The following is a 24,047-nucleotide window of genomic DNA, read 5'->3' on the forward strand; positions in this document are numbered from 1 at the left end:
TCATCATTTGATTTTGATCTACAAAGACAAAAATATTCAACGAAAAAGAAAAATTGAATCAAGAAATTAAATGGGACAAAGGTCAAGTGTTACTATATTTTCTTCAAAAATCGTTTTGTTTTTTGGGATCGCAACGGGTTTTTCTTCTTTTCTTTTTTCTTTTTCCATATTTCATCATCAACCATAAAATAATCCATTCTTTTTTTTTGTCTCAATTCCGACAACTTATCAATCAATCAATCAATCAATCGAAAAGATTGAAAGGAAAAAAAGAGAAAATTTGATTCATTCAGAATTGAGAAAGCATCAAAATCATTTGATCATCGATCATTTTCATCAATGACAAAAAAAAAGTTTTTAAAATTTTCCAATTTGAAACACACAATGGGGGCAACAACAACAACAACAACAACATTGTTACTTAAGAAAAGAAAAGAAAAGAAAAAAGAACATTTTTTCTTATTTGAATCCTTTGATTCAATTGTAAAATAAAATGAATGATAAATGAATGACAACAACAACAATGATGATGATGTGTCCGAAAGCAAATTACAAAATGGACAAATTGTTCATTCGTTACGAATTTGGTTTAAAGTTTCTTTTTTTTTCTTTGATTGGAAAATTTCATAACAACAATCACTGCTTGTGTGAATCACAATTGATAAACGATTTTTCTGAATTTCTCATTGAATTTTTATTACAAAATGATTTTTATTTCTTTCTTTCAATAGAATGATGATGTAGATGTAGTAAATTGCAATTATTATACAGTTATAAATGTGTAATGTGAATGATGAAAAAAAAATTTACAAAATGATCGAATCTGTTGTCCGAAAATCGATAATATTTTCGGTATTCATGTGTTTGTGTGTGTCTGTGTGTATTGGGTAAAAATCATCAATTACAGGTCAATATCTAGTACAACGACAAACACAACAAGATGGAAATAGAAACCAATCCATAAATATTCCTTTACAATCATCATCAGGATCATATGCTAATAAACGATGCCATTTATATTTTTGTTCACAACGACAATCTGCATTACATCTTCTTGTTTGTACAGCTCTAAATTAAAAAAAAAATTAAAAAAATTAAAAAAAATATTTACTAAGACACATGGCGCCATCTTTTGTTGGTGACTTACTGGCAAATTTCTTGTTGTATTGCTTGTTGTAAATGTTGTGTATTAACAATAGCACGAATTTTTCCAGCAGAATTTGATGCCCAATATGGTGTTACAATTTCCACTGTTGATTCACATGAATCGATCCTTGTTTGTTAAACAAAAAAAAAAATTAGATGAATGAAATTTTGGAAAAAAAACAATTAGATCAAATTTTATTTTTTCAAATGAAAAAGTAACAAGGTCGTCACTCTCGTGACCGGAACAACAACAACAAAATTTTCTCAAGTTTTTAAAAAAGTTGTAAGTTAAATTTCATTGAAAAATTTCCGATCAACAAACGATAAAAACACGAGTAAAATAACATGAATGGCACGATTTTTTTCGTAGTGAAAAACAACAACAACAACAAACAAAAGAAACTTACTTATTACCAGACAATAATTTTGGTTTAATCGAACGCCGGCTACGACGATGACCTGAATGTTGATTATGAAAACTTGAATAATGATCACGAAATTCATCATCATCATATGGTAACATTGGCGTTAAATGGCCATCATTTTGTCCAAGATGATGATGACCATAATCACCAAACATTCGTCGAATCATTGCCTTATTATCATCGATAAATGTGTTAATTTTGACTCTAAACGAAAGAAAATGAAAAAAAAATTTCGAAAGAATGGATTAACCTTGAATTCAGGAAAAAAGTTGAAAAAAATTTACTTATTTAATTTACGTTGTTGATGACCATTACCATCATCAATAATATGTTCTTTAATATTTGTTTGATGCATAAATTGATGTTCATCTTCATCATTCAAATCGAATGTATTTTGATCATTATTATCAGAATATTGCTTTGTATAATAGATCACATGTGTAAGAGAATTTTTATTGTCATTATTTTCAGCGGATGATGACGAAGATGATGTTGACAATGGTAAAGATGATATTGTAAATTGTCTATGATACATATTTGGTCCAAATTTTATACTTGAATTTGTTTCAGTTGATGATGATTTAGATAGATTTATTAGCTGACTATTATCTGTTGGACATATAATCTGTTGTTCACGACGTAAACAACGATATGTTTTTATTATTGTTGTTGTTGTTGTTGTTGAAGTTTGTTGTTGTTGTTGTTGTTTATTATCACCCGATGATTCAATAATATTCACCATAATCGATAATTGCATTGAAAAATGCATTAACAATGAGATCTGTAAATGAAAAATGAAAAATTCCAAAAATTCATTAATTAAATTTCTAAGTTATTCAACATAAAAAACAATGTTTATTGTTACGTTTTGTTTTGTTTTTGTTTTTGTTTTTGTTTGTTTTGTTTTTTTCTGGTTGACTTTGTCAGTGAAAAGAAAAAAAAATGAACATAAATGATACTTTAATAAACATAAATGATACTTTAATAACTATAAATGATACTTTAATAACTATAAATGATACTTTAATAACTATAAATGAAACTGTAATTGATGAAAATTTACAACCATCAACACAATCAATATTAACTGATGATGATGTTGGTTATTGTCCATTTCAATATGATAAAGAATGGTTTATAATCGGTATTATTATTTTGATATTAATTGATTTTATATTATTAATTTGTATCGGTTATTATTGTTGTAAAAAATCAATACGTCGTGTACGTGAATTTACAACTACAATGACTGAAGATGAATGTGTTTGATTTTTTTTTTTTTTTTTTTTGTAAAATAATAATAATAATTTTGATGATGATGATGATGATAAGAAATACAACCTAAATAAAGAATTTCATTTTTTTATTATTAAATCCAAACAAACAACTTTGTTCATCACCATCATTTCATTTTGTTCGCTTGCATAAAATGATAATTCCCAAATATGATTCTCTATCCTTATGGTGATTTATCCATCAACAACAACAACAACAACAACATTGCTGATGATTATGATGATGATTAAGGCCAAAACATAAATGATCTTCTTAAAGATTCAAGATCTATATGTATGTATGCATAATTGACGGCTTTGATCAGATCGGTCAGTATCGTTGTGTGTGTGTTTTATACCTTGTGTTAAATGTTGATGATGGTGGTGGTGGTCACCACTAGCATACAATAATGATTCGCTCTTTTCCCCACACTCACTCTGGACAAACACAAGCAAAAAAAAAAATCGTAGATCACGAATCGTGAAAATCTAGTATAGAATTTGAAAAAAAAGTAAATTTTTTTCTTTTTTTTTCAAAAATGATGAGCTATAGCAAGAAAAAAAACGGCCAGTCACGATTTGACCGTCGGTCGGTTCAAGTCTAGTCGTAGTTTTGTTTCATTTTCTTATTTCTCAAACAAAATAATAATGATAATATCGATCATCAACTAGCAGAAAGAGAGAGAGGGTGATTTTTGAACTTTGAATGATGATGATGATGTGATTTACCTGTGACTTTCTTGTCAAATCACAGAGAGAGATAGAGAAAGAGAAAAACAAGAATTTTCTCATTTCTTACAAACAAGGTTTGTAAAATCTTGATTTTACAATTTAAACAAAAAAAAATATTTCAAAATCAAAAATGAATTTTTTTCGAGAAAAAAACTGAATTTTTTTTTGCTGAATTGGAAATTCAAATGATAATAATGATAATTGGAATCGAATCAACAATCGAGACATCAAAGGTTGTCATCATCATTATCATCATTATCATTGGACACAAGCGAAAACAAATATCAACAACAACAACTTTTTCGGAAAAATTATGTGTCATTTTTTTTCTCTTCTTCTTCTTCTTCTTTTCAATCCAAACAACTAAACATTGGCGGCATTTTTACCTTTCAATTTCTATTTGTAATGTTTTTTCGGCTTGTTTGTTGTTGTTGTTACATGTAATTTGATAAAATTACATTATCATTTCAATGATTTTTTGTTGTTGTTTTGTTTTGTTGTCCAAATTCAATCACATCATTATTACGTTACATTTGATGAAGAATTATTTTGGAAATTGATGATTGAAAACGCAATACATCGGAAAAACAAACATAGCTCTTATCTAATTTTCAATGAATTCTGAAAGACAATCGAATAATAATCGATTTCAATTCAAATTTTTGGAAACAATTCAATTCATCGATCATTTTGAAAAAAAATTTCTCACGCAGATTGATATAGGCAAAAAAACAAAACAAAACAAAACAAAACAAACTTTAATCTGAAAAGAATCTCAAGTTGAATGATTAATTAACATTTTGTTGTTGTGAAATTCTTTTTCTACTTATTTCCGTTGTTTATCATTCATTGATGAAAATAAAAATAGTAGATTCGAAACAAAAAATCAATGAACATCATTAAATGGATGATCGATGATAATTAAAATCAATTTTGACACGTTTTTTTTCAAACTAAATAAACAACTAAAGTTACAATCGGTAAATATTTTCATAAAAAGTAAATAAATGAATGAATTTATTCATTAAGAATACCATTAAACCATACACACACACAAACACACCATGTGGCTTTTTTTGTTTTGTTTACAATCAACTAAACATCATCAAGAATCATTTTTGTGTAAACACATCATTCATTTATTCATTGAGAATTTTTTGGTTATTTTCTTTGGTTTTTGGCTCAATAATTGATTGTTCAATGAAAAAAAAGAATAATAATGGTGTTAATGGACAATCATCATCATCATCATCATTGGAAAAGAAGTAAAATTCATTTATCTAATGTTTTGACCTTTTTTGTTTTTTTTTCATTTGATATAAAGGTCATATAGTAAATGAATTGACATTTGACATATGATTGGTCAGCGGGTCATAGTACGTTTTGTTTCATCATATAATCATCATCACCATTGATTGTTTGATGAAATTTAGGTCAACATTTTTTTTCTGTTTTAATCAGATCAGAGTTGGTTTTTTGATGAATTTTTCGTTCAATTTTTAAGCTTGGAGTATTTAGAAACGATACAAAACACAACAACGAAGAAACTAATTTTAATCTTGGAATTTATGATAATGGAATGTTTTTTACGAGAAATTTTTTCGTTTTTTTTTGGTTTGAAAAATGAAAATATAATGTGATAAAACGACAAAACTTTAAATCATAAATTTTCTGTCAACAGGTTGGAAAAAAAGAGTGAATTTTCATTTCGTTTCGCTTTTTTTGCTTCAAAAACTGAATTCTTTCAAGTTTATTTAAATATCTTTGGAATGTTTTTTTGTTGCTTAACTCGTTATATTATTTCTTGTTATAAATCGATTTCAATGAATAATAATGATAATGATGGCGGTGGTCATATGCAAATCGAGTCAACCAACATCAACAACAACCATGACCATCATCATTTTACAGCATTGATCATCATAACCATACATATAATCATCATAAAAGATTAACTGCAATCTTCACCATTATTACCGAATGACAATGATAATAAATTCAAATTTTTTCTTTCAAAGAAAACAAAATTGTTGACCAAGTGCGAGATTTCTTCTTTTTATTGTCACCTGAACTGGAATATTTCTTGGAGAAATAAACAAAGCTGACCACACCATCACCACCACCACCACCGACATCAAAAGTCATAGTCGTAAAAACACTAAATAATTATGACTTTCTTCAATACAAACTTGGGTCAATGTCATCCGCACTATCATCACCATCATTATCATCATTATCATCATTAGTTGAAGAGAAAAAATTGAATGAAATGAACAAAACACGAGTAAAGAGAGAGAGAGAGTGAGAGAAAAGAGGACCAGCCACGAGATAATAATAATAAAAAAACAAAATCATATCGGAAACGATAATGAATAATGTGTCTGTGTGTGTGTGTTTTATTGGAATCAAGTGAAAATAGATTGGACATTTGGTTTATCATATTTAACAATCAATTGATTTGGTCGCCAATCTTGAAAATATATAATAATAATTTACAATCGATCAATCGATCGATTGATCATAAAGTCGATCGATAATTTACAATTTACAAACAAACAAACAAAAAATTTCATTCAATATATTTTATTCGGTAAAAATAGTCAAAATGAAAAAGAAATAAAAATTCAGTTATTCGATATATCGATTTACACAGTGTGTCTATTTCCACACACCTATGTCTGGATGATTTGTCCAGGACATTTGATGATTTAATCTGATCTTAATTGAATTTTTTCCTTTTGGTTTGGTTTGGTTTGGCTTGTTGTTGTCTAAATAGACTTGACATCATCATTATAGTCAAAACTATATTTGGCCCAAACCAAATCAAATTTTCAAAATGAGAAAAATCAATTTATTTTCCTTTATTCATTTATCACAGGAAGTTTATGGTCGTTTGTTAACATTCATTCATTCATTCATTCATTCGTTTGATTTAGATGAAAAAAAATTGCCGAATCAAAAACCAAAAATTTTAATAAATTGGATAATTTGTCTACATCGGTTTTTTATTGTCATCATCAACATTGTGGCCGACAAAGATTATCATTTTTTGGTTCGTAAAATAATTCCGACAAAATTTAAATTTTTAAATCATTTTTCATAATGAAAAATTCGGCATTACTTTCTGCTGTCACAAATGACAACATTACTGAAATGTGTTTTCCTTTTCTAATTCTTCAAAGAAGATTTTTTCTTTCTGGATCTATGTCAAAATCATATATATGGAAAAAAAATCAATTTTTCATAAGTTTTTTTTTCTTTCGATCTTTGAATCTAATACATTGGATGCGGCAGTGATTATTTACTTTTATTTAAAAAGGTCACGACCAACAATCGATCGATAGATAGATCGATTGATCGTTTGAATGGATCAAAGCTTCATTTGAATGGTCAAACAACAATTTATATTGATTTGTGATGTATCATTTTGTACCATGTGGAGCGTTTTTTTTTTTTTTTTTTTGATTTTTGATTTTTTTGAATTTCATCTGTTGGTTATGTGATCAACAGCAACAGGTGGGCTTTTTTTCGGATATAAATGATGATGAACGAAAAAAAACCAGAGAAATTAAATTCAATTTGAATTTTGAATTTTGATTTTTTTTTTTTTTGCTTTTTTGAATGAATGAATGAATGACAACTTGTGATGATGATGATTGAATTGAATTTCTCGATATGTAAATGCTTATGTGAAAAAGAAAATTCTTAATTCTTTTTAAATCTTGTTGATCTGGATGATGATTTGTTTTGCGATTCAAATAAATCATCTTTTTTTTTGTTTTGTTCAACTTTTATCAATTTAGAGATTCTTTTTTTATTTTGTGAAAAAATTTAAAAAAAATTAAAAATTTTAAAATTTAAAAAACTCACCGATAAATACATTGTTGTTTGCGATTTACTTTGTTGTTTCGGTGGAAAAATTTATTTTTTAAAAAATTTCTTTTTTGTTACATTTAAAAATTCAATAAAATCATTGTTAACAAAGGATTAAATGGCTGATTTTGATGATTTTTACATTCAATAAACAAACAACAAAAACAACAACAATCAATAGCCATGATGGAAGAAACAAAAAAAAAGTAATTTCAGTTTGGTTCAAATAACACTTTCACTAGGTAATTTTCAATAGAAATTAACAAGAATTTCAAAAAAAAATTTACTGATATGTTGATGATTCAATCAATAGAATTGATTTGAGAAACCAAAACAACCAAAAAACAACCAAAAAAATTTAAAAAACAAAAAATCATTAGACAACAAACATCAGATAATGCATGAACCATACAGAATCTAACAACAACAACAAGTAAAGCACAACCCATGAACACACACAAACGCTAAACAGACATACCATCACGATTTTTCATTCATTCATTCATTCATTCTTACTTTCATCAATGTCAATCTAATTTCTATTTTCTTTTCCTTATGATGATAATAGTGATGATGATGATGATGATCCAACCAAAACTTACCAATAGTGATTTGTTGTTGTTGTTGTAGGAGGAGGGTCTCATTCATTTTCTTTCTCAAAAAAAACAAGAAAAGAAGAAAAAAAAATTGAAAACATACAACACGAACACAGGGTACTATTTTTGGTAGTTTTGCTTTTTTTTCTTTTCGTAAGTTTATGAATTTAAAAATTGTTGTGAAGAAAAGTAGGGGGAGGAGGAAGAAAATGATGATGATCATCATCATCATTTAGTCGTGCAAAAATGTTTGAAACATGATTTTGTTTTTTTCTTACCAATGTCGTATAGTTTGATTTTTTTTTGGCCATTTTCAAACGATTATTTTCAAATCTCTTGCTGACCAAGATAATTTACGGAAAACCATTTCAATCCATTTGGTCAATGTTTATCGAATATCGATATTTATTGATTTGTTTGTGTTCCACTTGGTATATCATTACGCCATCATCATCATTATCGAAATTGTTAATTTAATTTGATTCATTTTCCCATTGAAAAAAAAGAGTTTTTTTAATTGTAAAATTCTTAACAGATAATTGAAATTGCAACTGGAATTATTTTTTTTACTTGAATTTTTTTGTTTCCCACACTTACACACAAACACAAATGAAGAGTGAGGGATAGAAAGTTTTTTCAAAACAACACAAAATACATGATTGAACTTTATGGTTTTGGGAAAACCATCAATTATCTGGGTATCGATTTTGTTTTTCTTGTTTGTTTGCTTCATTTGGATAAACGATGAAGCAAAAGAAAAAAAAAGGAATGTAAATTCCAGAAATATTCATCATCATCATCATCCACCCCCGAAATAAACAAACCTTAAGGGCACTTCTCACGGCTTCGAAGTTTCGATCATCATCAAATTCTGATCAACAACAACAACAACAACGAAAAAAATGGAGAAGTCCCGATGATAAGTGATTTTCGTATAAGTTACTACCATCACCACAATAATAATAACGACAACAATCACCATCATCATCACTGTGTGGCCATCATTAATTTTGTTTTGCGGTAATTTTTTTTTATTTTGACTACGGGAATATTGAAAAATATGAAGAAATTTTTCATTTCTTTGATCGATGAAAACAATCAATCGAACGATCGATCGATTGATCGATCACAATCTATCGATTTTCAATGTTGAAAATATTTGAATATTTTCTGTTCATCAAACACATCCATCCATTTTACGAGAAAAAACGGTATCGTCCATCGTGGAAAATTATTCAAAAATTTTCAAATCAATTTAACATCGTCGAACCTGGTTCGAATGATGATTGTTTTTTTTTTTGTTTTCGACAAATGCCAAACATGATCAATAAATGATGATGATAGTGATAACCACCACCGTCACCATATCACACACACACTGAAGTGACTATCAATTAAGTGGGTGTTAACAATGACGATTTTTTTTTGTCTTATCATCATTATCATCATCAGTTTTACCTGGAAAAAACGAAACATTTTATTTTTTGTTCAAGTCAATTTGTTTTATTTTTCTTTTTGTACAAAATTCAATATTCAAAGGTAGAGAAGGAAAAAAAAGGAGCATTGATCTTTTCTGTGTTAACCGAAATTATCAAATCGATGATCTATTTGTATATTTGTACATTGTTTATGAATGTATCAAAAAGAATGGGAAATAGTCTAATATTTGTTCAACATTAAACCATGAATGAATGGTAACCAAGTAGCCGAAATTCAAAAAAACATTCGATTTAAACGTGAACGACCGTTGTTGAAAATATTTAATGTTATGATTTACCGTATGAAACTTTAGATGATGATGATGATCAATGACCATAAAAACACAGGAATGATTAAAATAGAAAATCAAAATCAAATAAAGTTTTACATTTCCCAACCAGAAAATAGCAATTGTCGCTTAGAAACAATAAACGTCAAGACAACGGCAACAACAACGGCAATAACAACATGCATGTATGATGATGGTAACCTGGCAAAAAAAAACACCTGGTTTGAAATAGAGAACAAACAAAAAAAAAAAAAAATCCATAAACATTTACACCAAGTATAAAATTATAAAATTCGGACACTACGGATTCAACCACCATCATCATATCATCATTAACAAATACAACAACAAGAAAAAAAAATTTCAATCACGATGATGACGATATTAATGATAAGTGACGCCCTGCTTCTTCCTATGCTGCTGCTGGAACAAATTTGAAATGAATGAAAATCAAAAAACAATGTTCCAGTAGCACAATCCTGTAAGCGAGGGAGAGTGGGGGGAGATAAATGATGATGATGATGATGATGATGATGAGAGGAAAAAAAACTTCCAGGTTTTTGAATTATAATGTGTATGTGTGTGTGTATCGGTGTGTATTGGTATTATTTTTTTTGCATCAAATGTATGTATTTAGAAAGAAGAAATTTGATTGCATTTTATTTCGTTGTTGTTGTTGTTGTTGGTTGGTTGGTTGTTATTGTTGAATCATCGAATTGAATAGTGGCCATCGGTTTTAAGTAAGCAAGCAAGCAAGCTTTGTTGAATTCACATCAAACACACAGCTTATTAATCGAGCTTGAAAAGATGAAAAACCGGCGACGGCTACGACGACGACGATGGTTGAGCAAGTTTTAAGATTTTTTCTTCTTCAGTTCATATGAACGAGTTATTGCGAATTCTTGAATTTTTCTCATCTTGTTTGAATGAAATTTGAAACCTAAAATCAAAAAAAAAAAAAAAAATGAAATAAGGATATGACTCATCATTATCATTGTTACCTTTCTGTTTTTGTCTGTTTTGTTTTCTTCTTCTTATGTGATTGCATCTTTTAAGAATTTTATTCGTTCATTTTTTGTAATTCATCCAGTTGTGCGAAACATCTGAATAAAACATCTGAATAAAGCCAAAATTTGAGACATTTTTGTCAAAATGGATACCAATGATTACCACTATCGTTATCATGATGAAGATGATGATGACGATGATGATGATGAAATGAGTATTGTTAACATATTTAAATATATGATTATTTGTACAATATCATTATTGATTATTGGTTTAATTACATTATTCATAAGACATTTATTTCTTATACAAAATTCAATTGATCAAACATTTTTACTTTGTTCATATTCAATAACATTCATTATAATATTGATAAAATTATTGGCTATATTTAAAGAACATTTTTTCTTTCTTATTATAACAGCAATTTTAAATATATTATTAGCCATTTTATCAATGACAATTCAATCATATCGTTGGTCAATTATTTTGTTACAAATTATTTCATCATTATTTACATTTTCATATTTATTATCAATGTATTTAAAAATGAAACTTGATATTTTACATAAACGTCGTTTACAACAACGTTTAGAAGAATTACAAACATCAAATATGATGAAACGTCGTTTTCTTGTTACATCAACAACATTAGATGAAAATGTTGATGATCATATCTATCAAATAGCACCATCAATAAAACCACCACCAGAATTTAATCCAATTGAATTAACAAATGAATGGATTATCAATCATAATCATAATCATCAAAATAATAATTCAATGTTATTACAACAAAATCCTGAAAATGAACAAAATGAATTTGATTCGAAACGAATTATATCAACACCAACAACAAATTCTATATGATTCGATTTACGCATGTGCATTCTGTGTTTGCTGCATGCTTGCTTGTTGATTAAATCAGCTGATCTATTTGAAGATTTCATTCTTTTCAGAATTTTTTTTTGTAATTCTTGAATATTTTTTCTTCTTTTTTTTGGAAAAATGTTTCTTATTCGTTATAATCGATTTATAGTTTATTCATCATCGTTTAGATTATCATTGTATAGAAAATCACATAAATCATTGTTCATATCATCATCATCAAGATTCTTTTCATCATCATCATCAAACATTAATGATAATGATCCGAAACCGAAATCGAAAATTCAATTATCTAAAATTATCGATAAAAAATCCACAAATGTACAGATAACAAAACAATCAGAGCCAGGTATTTTACAAGGTCAAATTGAACAACCAATTACCGGTAAACAAGTTTCATCATTATTATCTCGATTAAAAAATTTATCGGAAAAAAATACAATTCTCGCGATGATTCTATGGCGACCAATGTAAGTTCATATGATGGATTTGATTTGGATTTTTTTTTCTCTCTTTAACTTTTATTTCACCTTATTCAGTTCAATAGTCGAATATATTGAATCATCAAGAGAGGAAAAAGTCAATTCATTGGTTTATGATTCTGTTTATCATCTACTTTTTATATTTTTAATAATAATCATACATATTGTTTTTTTATTATTTATGATTGAAGAACATAAAATAACCGATCGAAACTATATATTAATTATGTCTGATTGTAAGTTATATAATTGTTTTGAATAAAAATCAAAATTTTTATTTTATTTTGTGTTTTACCTAGCTGTCAATGAACTTTATGAACGACTTTTACTAAACGATCTAACTGTTGAACATGATGGTCAATTTTTACCATCATCACATAAATCAATTCAATTATGTGATAGAATTTTAAAGAAATTAATCGAAACAAATAAAGAATATATTGATGATGAACAAATTGATCAAACATGGTCAACAATAATTATTGATGATAATGAAAATTTAAATTCATATACGATTCGTTCGCAAAAATTTTTGATTTTAACAAAAAAACTTGTCGATCTTTGTGAAAATGATGAACATCAACTTGCCTATTTGATTGCTCATTCATTATCGCATGCAATTTTGAAACATTATCGTGAACCGGTAAGTTGAATGTTATGATATGTTAAGATAAATTCTTTAATCATTTATAAATTAATAGCTAACTAATCTTCGACCAACACAAATATGGAATGGTCTTTGTTTTCTTTATTCATGTCGATTAATGTGGTTTTTTGAACCAAATGAATTTCTAAAAGAAAAATTGGACGTGTTAAAAATTTTATTTGCATATGATGAATGGGCACGTGATATTTTCTATCGAAAATATCGAAAAATGTTATCAAAAATCAATTATTCCGAAACAATTGAAGAAGAAACTGATCGTATTGCAATGCAATTATTATCACGTTCATGTTTTGATGTTCGTCGAGTGAATAGATTTATTGATAAATGTCATCAATATCAACAACAAACGGAATCAAAACAAAAATCAACTGCAACCACCGAATCATCGGATAATAATCGTTTAGCGTTACATTATCTATATGCACATGGTCATAGTAATGGATCAAAATGGAAACGTTTTAATGATGAAAAATTAATGAAAAAATTTATTGAATTTCGTAATGAATGTGATTGTGATCCACTTGAATAATGATGAATAAATAAATAAAAAAATTGTTAGATGTTGTTACTAATAGATTCGGAAGAAAACCGATTGACCTAAATTTTTTGTTTTGTATTTGTCGAATTTTCTAGAGATGATAACCATCGTTCACCGAAAAAAAATCATCGGAAATATTTTGGCAACGAATCGGATAATTTTCATTCAGTGTTAATGTTTTTTCGTCTTCAAATGAACAAAAAAGACAAAAAACAACAACTTTATCTGGTAATTACGAATACCACGGGTGAAACGCTTCAATGAATTTGAAATTGAACTTTTTCTTTTCTTTTCATTTGTGAAAGACAATACAGCACGAAAAAAAAATCCATTAACCTCGACCATTGGTCCAAAAAAATCTACAACTATTTTTTAGCCATTTGGTCCATTTTTTCGAAAAAATGATTTGATTCACATTGATCCACAGACTGTTTAATTACATAATAGATTTTGCTAGTGAATAAATTTCACTTTGAACTTCAAAAACATTATTTTCATTTAACACAACGAATCTGTGTTTAAGATTTCTTTCGGATAAATGACACAAAAATAAGAAAGAAATGAGTAAAAAATTTCCCGATCTACTAAAATAATCGAAACGGAAATTGAAATTTTCAGAAAAATAAGAAATCATTCAACAGGTAATTGAAAAGAAATTGTAAAATATTGGAGACTGTACCGGCATGAAAGAAATTGATTGATATTTTATCATTGATTGAATCGTTCCGATTTTTTTTATATTGTCAAAGATCAATATCCGAAATCAATCGAAAGAATTGACATAACAATTCATTCATTCATTCATTCATGTGATTTGATCATTTTCATTTCTTTTTTTTCTGAAATAAATAAAACCATATTGAACATTGAACCGGTTTCTCTTTCACCTGTAAACATTTAAAAAAAATGAAATAATTAATTTACATGTGCTATTTTTTTCGAAATTTATTTGTATATGTTACTTTCAATGTTTTTTCATTTTCTTTTCTGATTTGAAAGAATTTTAAAGTAAAAAAAAGGAAAATTACAAAAATTAAATCGTTTGCGAAAAAAAATTTGGTTTAAAAAAATGAAATATATTCGTCGATAAACAACACTTTGATTCCATGGTTGATAGTTTCATTTGTTTGTGCTTGTTTTTTTGTTCGGTAAATGTTTTTGGGTTTTTGGGTTTTTTTCCATTTGCAAAACTCATTCAAAAATTGAATTCAAAAATCAAAAATAGTAAAATCTAAGTGAAAATGATGATGATGATGATAAAATTTTATCGTTCACAATATCAACCGATAATATTTATTATATTAATAATATGGTCATCGATTATGATTATGATAATTGATACAAAAATTGCTTATATAATTAAAATTGGTGGTAAAAAAGGTGCCGGTAATGATGTGTAAGTAGATTTATTTATTTTCTTAAATCGTTATTATTTTATTATCAATTTATTTTGGACAACAAAAAAATAGTTTTGTATTTGGTGGTAAAAATTGTAACACACCAAACATTATATTGAAAGGTCATAAAAAAAGAGGTAAACGTGGTAAAATGTAAGTGTGTTTTTCAGTTTCGTATGCTATGATAATTGAAAATTTTTGTCTTTTTAAATTTTTCAAATCCAAAATAGAATTATTGTTGAAGATGAATGTAAATCATCATTACCTGCATATGGTTATTATCAAAAAGTTGTACATCCATATTATGGTCTTAATAATAATGGCTATGTTTAATCTCAAAAAATGTTCTCCTTCAACCGATTAAAAAGTGTGTGAAAACACACCACAACCATGATCACTGAGCATATGTTTGTTTGGTCAATTAATGATAATTACTTTTTTCGGGGGGAAAAAGTGATTGTTTTCACCATTTTCATACACACCTGTCATAAACCTGTAAGTATTTGTCATTATGTTATCGTTTTTTTCTTCTACCAAATACATACAAATTGAAATAGTGTCTGGTTGTGCAATATAGATCATGTTTTTTTTCAATTCTTTCTTTGATAAAATAGGAAAATTATCTATTCATTTTGGCTTTCCTGAAGATTTGGGCAACAAAACAACTACAACAACAACAACAACAACAAAAATTCAATTTTGTTTTGGGTTTCATTTTGATTTTGTTTTTTCATTATTTAATGTTTATTTTGGTCTTTGTTTTTCAATATTATTTCATTTGTATTATTATTCATTTCATCATTGAAATTTAAAGTAAATATTTTTGTTTTTTTTAATTAAAAAAATCGATTATCAATTTAGTATTTCATAACAAAATCGTTGCTCATGATAGTCAGGAAAACCAAAAAAATCCAGACTTTTTTTCATTAAGATTCTGTTATTTGTTGTTATTATCAAATACGAAAAAATTTGTAAACATTCATTGAGTTGATTAAAATTTTAATCAAATTGATTCATCATGAATATTTATGAATCAAGAAAAAAATAAAATAAATGAAACAAAATTCAATGAAATTTGATGTCAAAAGATAATCAATATTTCATTCATTATTGAGAAAAAAAAATCATTTGTTAAATTTTTAACTTTATTTTTTTTGTTATTGTGGCTTTTTCTATGTCAATAAAATGATAATAAAGACATTATAGGAATTTCCAAAGAAATACAAACATTTTGTTTCAAATTCAATCATTTTTTTTCCAAAAAGTTATTTCATTTCTATTGTAGCTTTATTTTTGTTCAGTTGTCCAAAATGGATCCAAATAAAAAAATAAACATAATACAACGATATTTGAAACAATACAATATTGAACAAATATTCGATCAAGGATTTAAATATTGGAAATATTTTTGTATACGTTTTGATTATTCATTATCAGATTATCGTAATCGACGTATATTGATATTAAATCAATCAATACGAAATGCTTTATTTATTTCAACAATTGGATGGTGTATAATTATATCATTAACATATGCATCGATTAAACAAGAAAATCCATTGTTTGTTAGTATTAAATCATTTGAAAAAATGTTAAGTTCACAACGAAATGATCTACTTGTACTTGAATTGGTTTTTATATTTATAATAATTGAAATAACATGGCTATTTTTATTCAATGATGTTTTTGAATATCATTGTTCAGTAAGCGATTTTTTTGCATATCGAAGATGGACAATATTTGAAACAAATCAATTGGATAAACATGGAAGAAAACATCTTATTTGTTTCTATATTATTACTAATTTAATATCATCATCAATTCATTGTATCGCTAAAATTGGATTATTTAGTGTCGATATTATGTTTACAATCTGTTCATTAATATTTTATTCACATGATCACATTACATTGATTCAATTAATAAATACTGTACCTGGAATTATAATATTATCATTATATATTGATTTTATGATAGGTTTATTATGTCATTCGATAAATTTTGTAATTTTTATTATAGAATTTTTCAAAATATGGCTTAATAAATTATTTTCATTATTCAATCAAATGAATAAAAGAATAAAAAGACGAAAAGAATTAATGAAAAGAATGTATTGGAATCAATTTCATAATCAATATATAAAATTATTTGCCAAAATTGGATATTTCAATCATACTGTAAGCACATTATTATTATGTATTGAATTTATATCAAAATCAGCTATTATGATGAGCTGTATATATTATAGCCGTCAAGAAAAAATGGGTGTTCATAATACTACATGCATTATTTGTTTTTTATCCGCATTCTTTTATGCAACTAGTCTTTATGTTATTATTTCTGGATTACATTCAGCAAATTATTCATATACAATATCAATTTTAAATTGGCTTGCACGATCACAACATAATCGTTATGAATTAAATTCAAATATATGGAATTGTAATGTTTGAAGTTATATGATGATCAAATCAAATCTATTTACACAGACAATGATGAACAATCGTTTAGGTTTTTATTGTGGTCAATCATTTTTTGTAACACGATATAAATGTTTACAATTATTTCTATTAAATTTTTCCGTTATAATAATGTTTTATAAAAAAATTATACTTAATTATTATAAAAATTAGAATAAAATGTAATCACAATAACAAATAATCTTATTAAATTTATTATTCACGATAATAAAATTTAAAATTCCCATAAATTTATTAGTAATCGAATGTCATAAGTCGAAAAACAATTCCACAGAATTTATTGTCATTCAAAAATTTTGAATAATTTTGATAATAATACATAATCGATATTGTCAAAGTATAATTATTCTCATTAATTTCATTACAAATAAAAGTAATCTTGAAATATGTTTCTCATTTTTTTTATTGTAATGATCAATTTATTGTTGACAGCAAAAAAAAATGAACCAAAAATTCATCATTATAATTTGCAATCAAATAATTGTTTCCTTAGCAACATTACTCAGAATTGTTAATTGAGAATGATTTTGTGTTTACTGTAAATTTTAAATGTTATTGATTGATCATTAATATGCAATAAAATCGAAATTATAACGAAAAAATCAATATCGGATTGATTATGATGAACTTTTTTATACGAATGTCGCCTATACATGCGAAGTAAATGAATCTAATAATGAAGCTTATGCGATACAATAATATTGACGATCGATCCGAATTTGTGAAACAAATTAGTTAATTACCCAAATTAGTTTCATAGATACAATGAATAGATTCATTTTATTCAAATTTGTTTACTGAGTTGAACACTTTGTAAATGATGGATATATCAATCATACCAGGATCGCTGAAAAATATTCGTATTGCGAAAATATTTCAACGTGCTTTTATTTATTTGCAATTATTTACATTTCGATTACAATTTTCTCTTGAAGATTACCAGAATAGAAAAATTCCGCGGACATGGAAGACATTTCGATGGTCATTCTTGATCACATTGAACGCATTGTCAGCAATATTCTGTACTGGATTATTGGCTTTATGTCCAAAGACTCATCCATTTATGAAATATCATAATATTGAAAAAATACTGAAAACTGAGCGTATGGATCTATTTCTATTGGTATTATTCATAATTTTAATCATAGTGGAAGCGTTGTTTTTACATTTATCAAGTGAAGCATTAAATTATCGTGCATCATTTGTAAAATTCATTATTAATAATCGTAATTATGATGAAAATGAACTTTCAATAAAATCTCTTCAATTTTTGAGAAAATTCTATACCATTATATATTTAACGGGAACGATTGGTTATAGATTATATATTATCAATTGTATAGCTACAATTTGTTTCGGATATTATTGGGCGATTATATTCTATGAAAGAAACCTTACAACTATGGATGAATTAATTGTGAGTTTTCCAGCATATTTTGCGATTTGCACGGATGTAGCTTATCGTCTTGGACAAATGTTTATGACCATTTTATTATTCATTGTATTTGTTATTGAATTATTTCAAGTAAAATTAGAAGAATTATTTAAACTTGCACAAAGAATGTTTAGTCGTCAATGGAACAGAAGTGGATTTAAAAAAATATTCTGGAAACAATTTCAAGTTAAATACGTGAAACTTTATGCTGAAACTGCTGATTTTAATAGATCATTTGGTAAGATGCTACTCTATATGGAAATGGTATCAAAATCATCCATCATAATATCATGCATGTTTTTCAGTGAACAAAAAGCGATAAGTGAATACTGTATAATGGTAATTTCATCATTAATGTCAACTTTTGTTTGCGTAACAAGTCTTTATTCACGTGTAGCACGATTACCATCACATAATCGTCGTTGTTGTAAATCTATAATTAAATGGTTAGCACGAACACAATGGTCATCATCAAAAACAAAATTTAAAAATACAATTACAAGACAAGGGATTATAATTATAAACCGTACTACAATCAAATCGAATCTGTTCGTTCAAACTATGAGCGAAAATCAACTTGGTTTCACATGTGGTCATCTATTTTTTATAACAAAATTCAAATACATTGAATTGCTTTTAATGAACATTCCAATGATATTTATGTTTTATGAACAATTATGTATGGATTCATAATTATGAAATAAAACATGTTCTGAAATGTAGTCTAATTACATTGCAGATTCAAAATTTTGAATGAAAATTCATCTTATAATTTATTGTTCATTAACTATTGACCAATTTATCCTTGACAAAAATATATGTTCTATTCATTATGTTTTTAACTTTAATCAAATAATTGTTACAATAAAAACCAAATTTCGATTTATAATATAAAGTTAATTCTGTTTACTATAGTTGGTATTGCTTTTTTTTTGTTTTCAATCGATTTCAAATGCAAAATAAGCTGATAATTTATCATTAAAATACAATAAAAAAACAAAGAATTATAGTGCAAAAGAAATCAATACAAGATTGATGATTGCGTTACAAAGAAAAATACTATTTTTATAAACAAAGAGAGAAAAAAATTTCATCATAATTTGTCATGATTGATCGATAATGAAGATTTGAATATGATAAAGAAGGCATTTTTACTATAGCACAATATTTAGATTCATATCATTTGCATATGTTTATTCGATTGAACCATACTTTTCGAATAATGGCACTATCGATCAAACCAAAATTTCAAAAAAATATTCGTTTTGCCAAAATATTTCAACGTGGTTTAAATTATTTGCAAATCTTTACATTTCGATTAAAATTTTCTCTTGAAGATTACCAGAATAGAAAAATTCCGCGGACATGGAAGACATTTCGATGGTCATTCTTGATCACATTGAACGCATTGTCAGCAATATTCTGTACTGGATTATTGGCTTTATGTCCAAAGACTCATCCATTTATGAAATATCATAATATTGAAAAAATACTGAAAACTGAGCGTATGGATCTATTGCTATTGGCATTATTCATAATGTTAATCATACTGGAAGCAATGTTTTTACATTTATCAAGTGAAGCATTAAATTATCGTTCATCTTTTGTAAAATTCATTATAAATAATCGTAATTATGATGAAAATGAACATTCAATAAAATATCTTCGATTATTGAAAAAATTCTATACCATTGTATATTTAACGGGAACGATTGGTTATGGATTATATGTTATCAATTGTATAGCTACAATTGGTTTCGGATATTATTGGGCCATTATATTCTATGAAAGAAACCTTACAACTATGGATGAATTAATTGTGAGTTTTCCAGCATATTTTGCAATTTGCACGGATATAGCTTATCGTCTTGGACAAATGTTTACGACCGTTTTATCATTTATCATATTTGTTATTGAATTATTTCAAGTGAAATTAGAAGAATTATTTAAACTTGCACAAAGAATGTTTAGTCGTCGATGGAACAGAAGTGGATTGAAAAAAATATTCTGGAATCAATTTCAAGTTAAATACGTAAAACTTTATGCTGAAACTGCTGATTTTAATAGATCATTTGGTAAGATGCTTCTCTATATTGAAATGGTATCAAAATCATCCATCATAATATCATGCATGTTTTACAGTGAACAAAAAGAGATAAGTCAATACTGTATTACGGCAATTCTATCATTAATGTCTGCTTTTGTTTGCGTAACAAGTCTTTATTCACGTGTAGCACGATTACCATCATATAATCGTCGTTGTTGTAAATCTGTAGTGTGTTGGTTAGCACGAACACAATGGTCATCATCAAAAACAAAATTTGAAAATTTAATTACAAGACAAGGGATTATAATTATAAACCGTACTACAATCAAATCGAATCTGTTCGTTCAAACTATGAGCGAAAATCAACTTGGTTTCACATGTGGTCATCTATTTTTTATAACAAAATTCAAATACATTGAATTGCTTTTAATGAACATTCCAATGATATTTATGTTTTATGAACAATTATGTATGAACACATCAATCTGAATTTTACAATTAGATCAACAACAACAACAAAAAAAAAAAATTATAAAATTTAAAAAATTTGACTTTGCTAGAAAAAAAAATAAGTTTAATATTTATCATTATTGATGATTACATAATTTTGATATACATTTTGTTCATTAACTATTACCAAATTTCTTCTTCAATTATTTCGTAAGAATATTCGCTTAATAAAGTTTCATTCATTCAAATAATTCATATTTTGATTCATATTATAAAGTTAATTCTGTTTCATAGTTGGCATGGTTTTTTTGTGTGTTCAATCGATTTAAAATACAAAGTTAATAATTCAAAGCATTAAAATTCAATAAAAAACCAAAGCATTATAATGCAAAAAAAAAAATGTTTGATGATTGCGTTGCAAAGAGAAATACATTATTTTTTTGGGGGAACTAAGGGAAAAAATTTTATCATCATTTTTTTCAAACTAAAAAAGCAAATTTAAACTGATTGATCGATAATTGGAATTGAAATGGAAAAAAATGCAATTTCGTGAAATTCATTATTAATTTTTAAGAAATTTAATTTTTCAAGAATTTTTAATTCTATACCATTTTATATCGTGTAATTAACCTGAACAATTAGTTAATTTATTGTTCATTAACTATTGACCAAAAAATCGATTTGATATGTTTTTTAACTTTACTCAAATAATGGTTGTCATAAAAACCATATTTCTATTTCATTTTATAAAGTTAATTCTGTTTATTATTGTTGGTATTGTTTATTTGTTTTCAATAGATTACAAATATAAAGTTGATAATTCATCATTAAAATACATTAAAAAAAACCAAAGCATTATAGCGCAAAAAAGAAATCAATACTAGATTGATGATTGCGTTACAAAGAAAAATACTATTTTTATAAACAAGGAGAAAAAATATTTCATCATAATTTTTCATGATTGATCTATAATGAAAATTTGAATGAGAAAAAAAGACATTTTTACTATAGCACAATATTTAGATTCATATCATTTGCATATGTTTATTCGATTGAACCATACTTTTCGAATAATGGCACTATCGATCAAACCAGAATTGTCGAAAAATATACGTTTTGCGAAAATATTTCAACGTGGCTTTAATTATTTGCAAATCTTTACATTTCGATTGAAATTTTCTCTTGAAGATTATAAGAATAAAAATATACCATGGACATTGGAAACATTTCGATGGACATTTATATTCACACCAATGACATTGGCAGCAATATTCTGTTCTGGATTATTGGCTTTAAAGCCAAAGACTCATCCATTCATGAAATATCATCATATTGAAACAATACTTGAAACTAATCGAATGGATTTATTTGTATTGGATTTATTTATATTGTCAATCATACTTGAAGCTATGTTTATACAATTATCAAGCGAGGTATTAAATTATCGTTCATCATTCGTGAAATTCATCATCAATAATCAAAATTTTAATGAAGCACGACTTCCATATCAATCACTTCAATTTTTAAGAAAATTCTATTGCATTTTATATTCAATTGGTACAATTGGCTATGGTTTATATATTATCAATGCTATAGGCACACTTGGTTTCGGGTATTATTGGGCGTTTATATTCTTAGAAAGAAATCTTACAACAATAGATGAAATGATTTTGAGTGTACCAGCATTTGCAGTGATGTGTACGGATTTGTCTTATCTCGTTGGACAATTGTTCACGACCGTTTTATTTTTCATCGTATTTGTCATTGAATTATTTCAAGTGAAATTAAAATGGTTATATAAACTTTCACACAAAAATTTCAATAATCAATGTAAGAAAAATAGATCGAAAACAATATTCTGGAAAAATTTTCAAGATAAATATGTAAAACTTTATGCTGAAACTGCTGATTTTAATATATCATTTGGCAAGATGCTTCTCTATATTGAAATGGTATCAAAATCATCCATAATAGTATCATGCATGTTTTATAGTAATCAAAAAAAGATAAGTCAATACACTATTACGGCAATTCTATCATTAATGTCTACTTTTGTTTGCATAACGAGTCTTTATTCACGAGTTGCACGATTACCATCATATAATGGTCGTTGTTGTAAAAATATTATCAAATGGTTAGCACGAACACAATGGTCTCCATCGAAAGCAAAAGTCAATCATCCAATTAATGAACGAAGAATTAGAAATATAAACCGTACTACAATCAAATCGAATCTATTCGTACAAGTTATGAGTCAAAATCAACTTGGTTTTACATGTGGTCATCTATTTTTCATAACAAAATTTAAATACAATGAATTGGTTTTGATGAACATTCCATTGATATTAATGTTAATATTAATGTTACTTAGTCCATATTTTTCTCATTTGTTCAATACAAGTTTAATTTATTGGTCATTAAAATGCAATAAAAAGTAAAAACAAAATTACACAACAAAAAAAAACTATATATTGGTTTCACGATTATGCAATGTAGAAATATGCTAATTTTTAAATATTTATAAATCTAATCATCATTTTTATATAATTGAAGTGAATAATTTCATTATTATTAATTGTATAATCGATAATGAGAATTAGCATTAAAAGTTTGATGAGAAAAATAGTTCAATTTTAGCTGTGCAATCACAGGATTCATTTCATTTCGATACATTCATTCTTTTGAATTTGTTTCAAATGATGGCCATATCAATCATACCAGAATTACCAAAAAATGTTCGTTTTGTAACAATATTTCAACGTGGTTTTGTTTATTTGAAATACTTTTTATTTCGATTACAATTTACACTTGAAGATTATCAAAATAAAAATATACAATGGA

The 24,047-nt window shown here is 26.4% G+C and overlaps 6 protein-coding genes across 7 annotated transcripts; 5 read left to right on the plus strand and 1 right to left on the minus strand.

The window, feature by feature from the left end:
- Positions 1-686: 686 nt before the first annotated feature.
- Positions 687-7,563, minus strand: LOC113794364 (protein spaetzle 3-like). Of its 2 annotated transcripts, none has more exons than XM_075821425.1 (5): positions 7,448-7,563; positions 1,856-2,352; positions 1,554-1,775; positions 1,148-1,273; positions 687-1,068 (listed from the first exon to the last, which is right to left on the minus strand). In XM_075821425.1, exons 1-5 carry the CDS (start codon positions 7,457-7,459, stop codon positions 909-911), a joined length of 1,017 nt encoding a protein of 338 aa, XP_075677540.1. In that variant the 5' UTR covers positions 7,460-7,563; the 3' UTR covers positions 687-908. The 2 variants fall into 2 exon arrangements, with proteins under 2 accessions (XP_075677540.1, XP_075677541.1); XM_075821426.1 differs by lacking the exon at positions 7,448-7,563 and adding an exon at positions 3,205-3,539.
- Positions 7,564-10,923: 3,360 nt separating this feature from the next.
- LOC142645367 (uncharacterized) lies at positions 10,924-11,692 on the plus strand. The gene is made up of 2 exons (XM_075821427.1): positions 10,924-11,036; positions 11,247-11,692. Exons 1-2 carry the CDS (start codon positions 10,967-10,969, stop codon positions 11,690-11,692), a joined length of 516 nt encoding a protein of 171 aa, XP_075677542.1. The 5' UTR covers positions 10,924-10,966.
- A 134-nt stretch (positions 11,693-11,826) lies between these two features.
- LOC113794398 (metalloendopeptidase OMA1, mitochondrial-like) lies at positions 11,827-13,417 on the plus strand. Its single transcript, XM_027344521.2, has 4 exons — positions 11,827-12,180; positions 12,250-12,428; positions 12,492-12,835; positions 12,894-13,417. Exons 1-4 carry the CDS (start codon positions 11,831-11,833, stop codon positions 13,386-13,388), a joined length of 1,368 nt encoding a protein of 455 aa, XP_027200322.1. The 5' UTR covers positions 11,827-11,830; the 3' UTR covers positions 13,389-13,417.
- Positions 13,418-14,560: 1,143 nt separating this feature from the next.
- On the plus strand, positions 14,561-15,638 carry LOC142645363 (uncharacterized). Its single transcript, XM_075821420.1, has 4 exons — positions 14,561-14,793; positions 14,867-14,947; positions 15,025-15,289; positions 15,409-15,638. Exons 1-3 carry the CDS (start codon positions 14,639-14,641, stop codon positions 15,125-15,127), a joined length of 339 nt encoding a protein of 112 aa, XP_075677535.1. The 5' UTR covers positions 14,561-14,638; the 3' UTR covers positions 15,128-15,289; positions 15,409-15,638.
- A 2,370-nt stretch (positions 15,639-18,008) lies between these two features.
- LOC113794361 (uncharacterized) lies at positions 18,009-19,402 on the plus strand. The gene has a single exon (XM_075821447.1). The coding sequence runs from the start codon at positions 18,095-18,097 to the stop codon at positions 19,400-19,402; it is 1,308 nt and encodes a 435-aa protein (XP_075677562.1). The 5' UTR covers positions 18,009-18,094.
- A 512-nt stretch (positions 19,403-19,914) lies between these two features.
- On the plus strand, positions 19,915-21,309 carry LOC113794382 (uncharacterized). Its single transcript, XM_027344502.2, has one exon. It carries the CDS (start codon positions 19,932-19,934, stop codon positions 21,243-21,245), a length of 1,314 nt encoding a protein of 437 aa, XP_027200303.2. The 5' UTR covers positions 19,915-19,931; the 3' UTR covers positions 21,246-21,309.
- The last annotated feature ends 2,738 nt before the right edge of the window (positions 21,310-24,047 follow it).

The sequence above is a fragment of the Dermatophagoides pteronyssinus genome, unplaced genomic scaffold (genome assembly GCF_027571235.1).
Source record: "Dermatophagoides pteronyssinus isolate colony J.1.1.1.1 unplaced genomic scaffold, Derpt_VIB-CSIC_2022.12 sq0010, whole genome shotgun sequence".
Classification (NCBI taxonomy): domain Eukaryota; kingdom Metazoa; phylum Arthropoda; class Arachnida; order Sarcoptiformes; family Pyroglyphidae; genus Dermatophagoides; species Dermatophagoides pteronyssinus.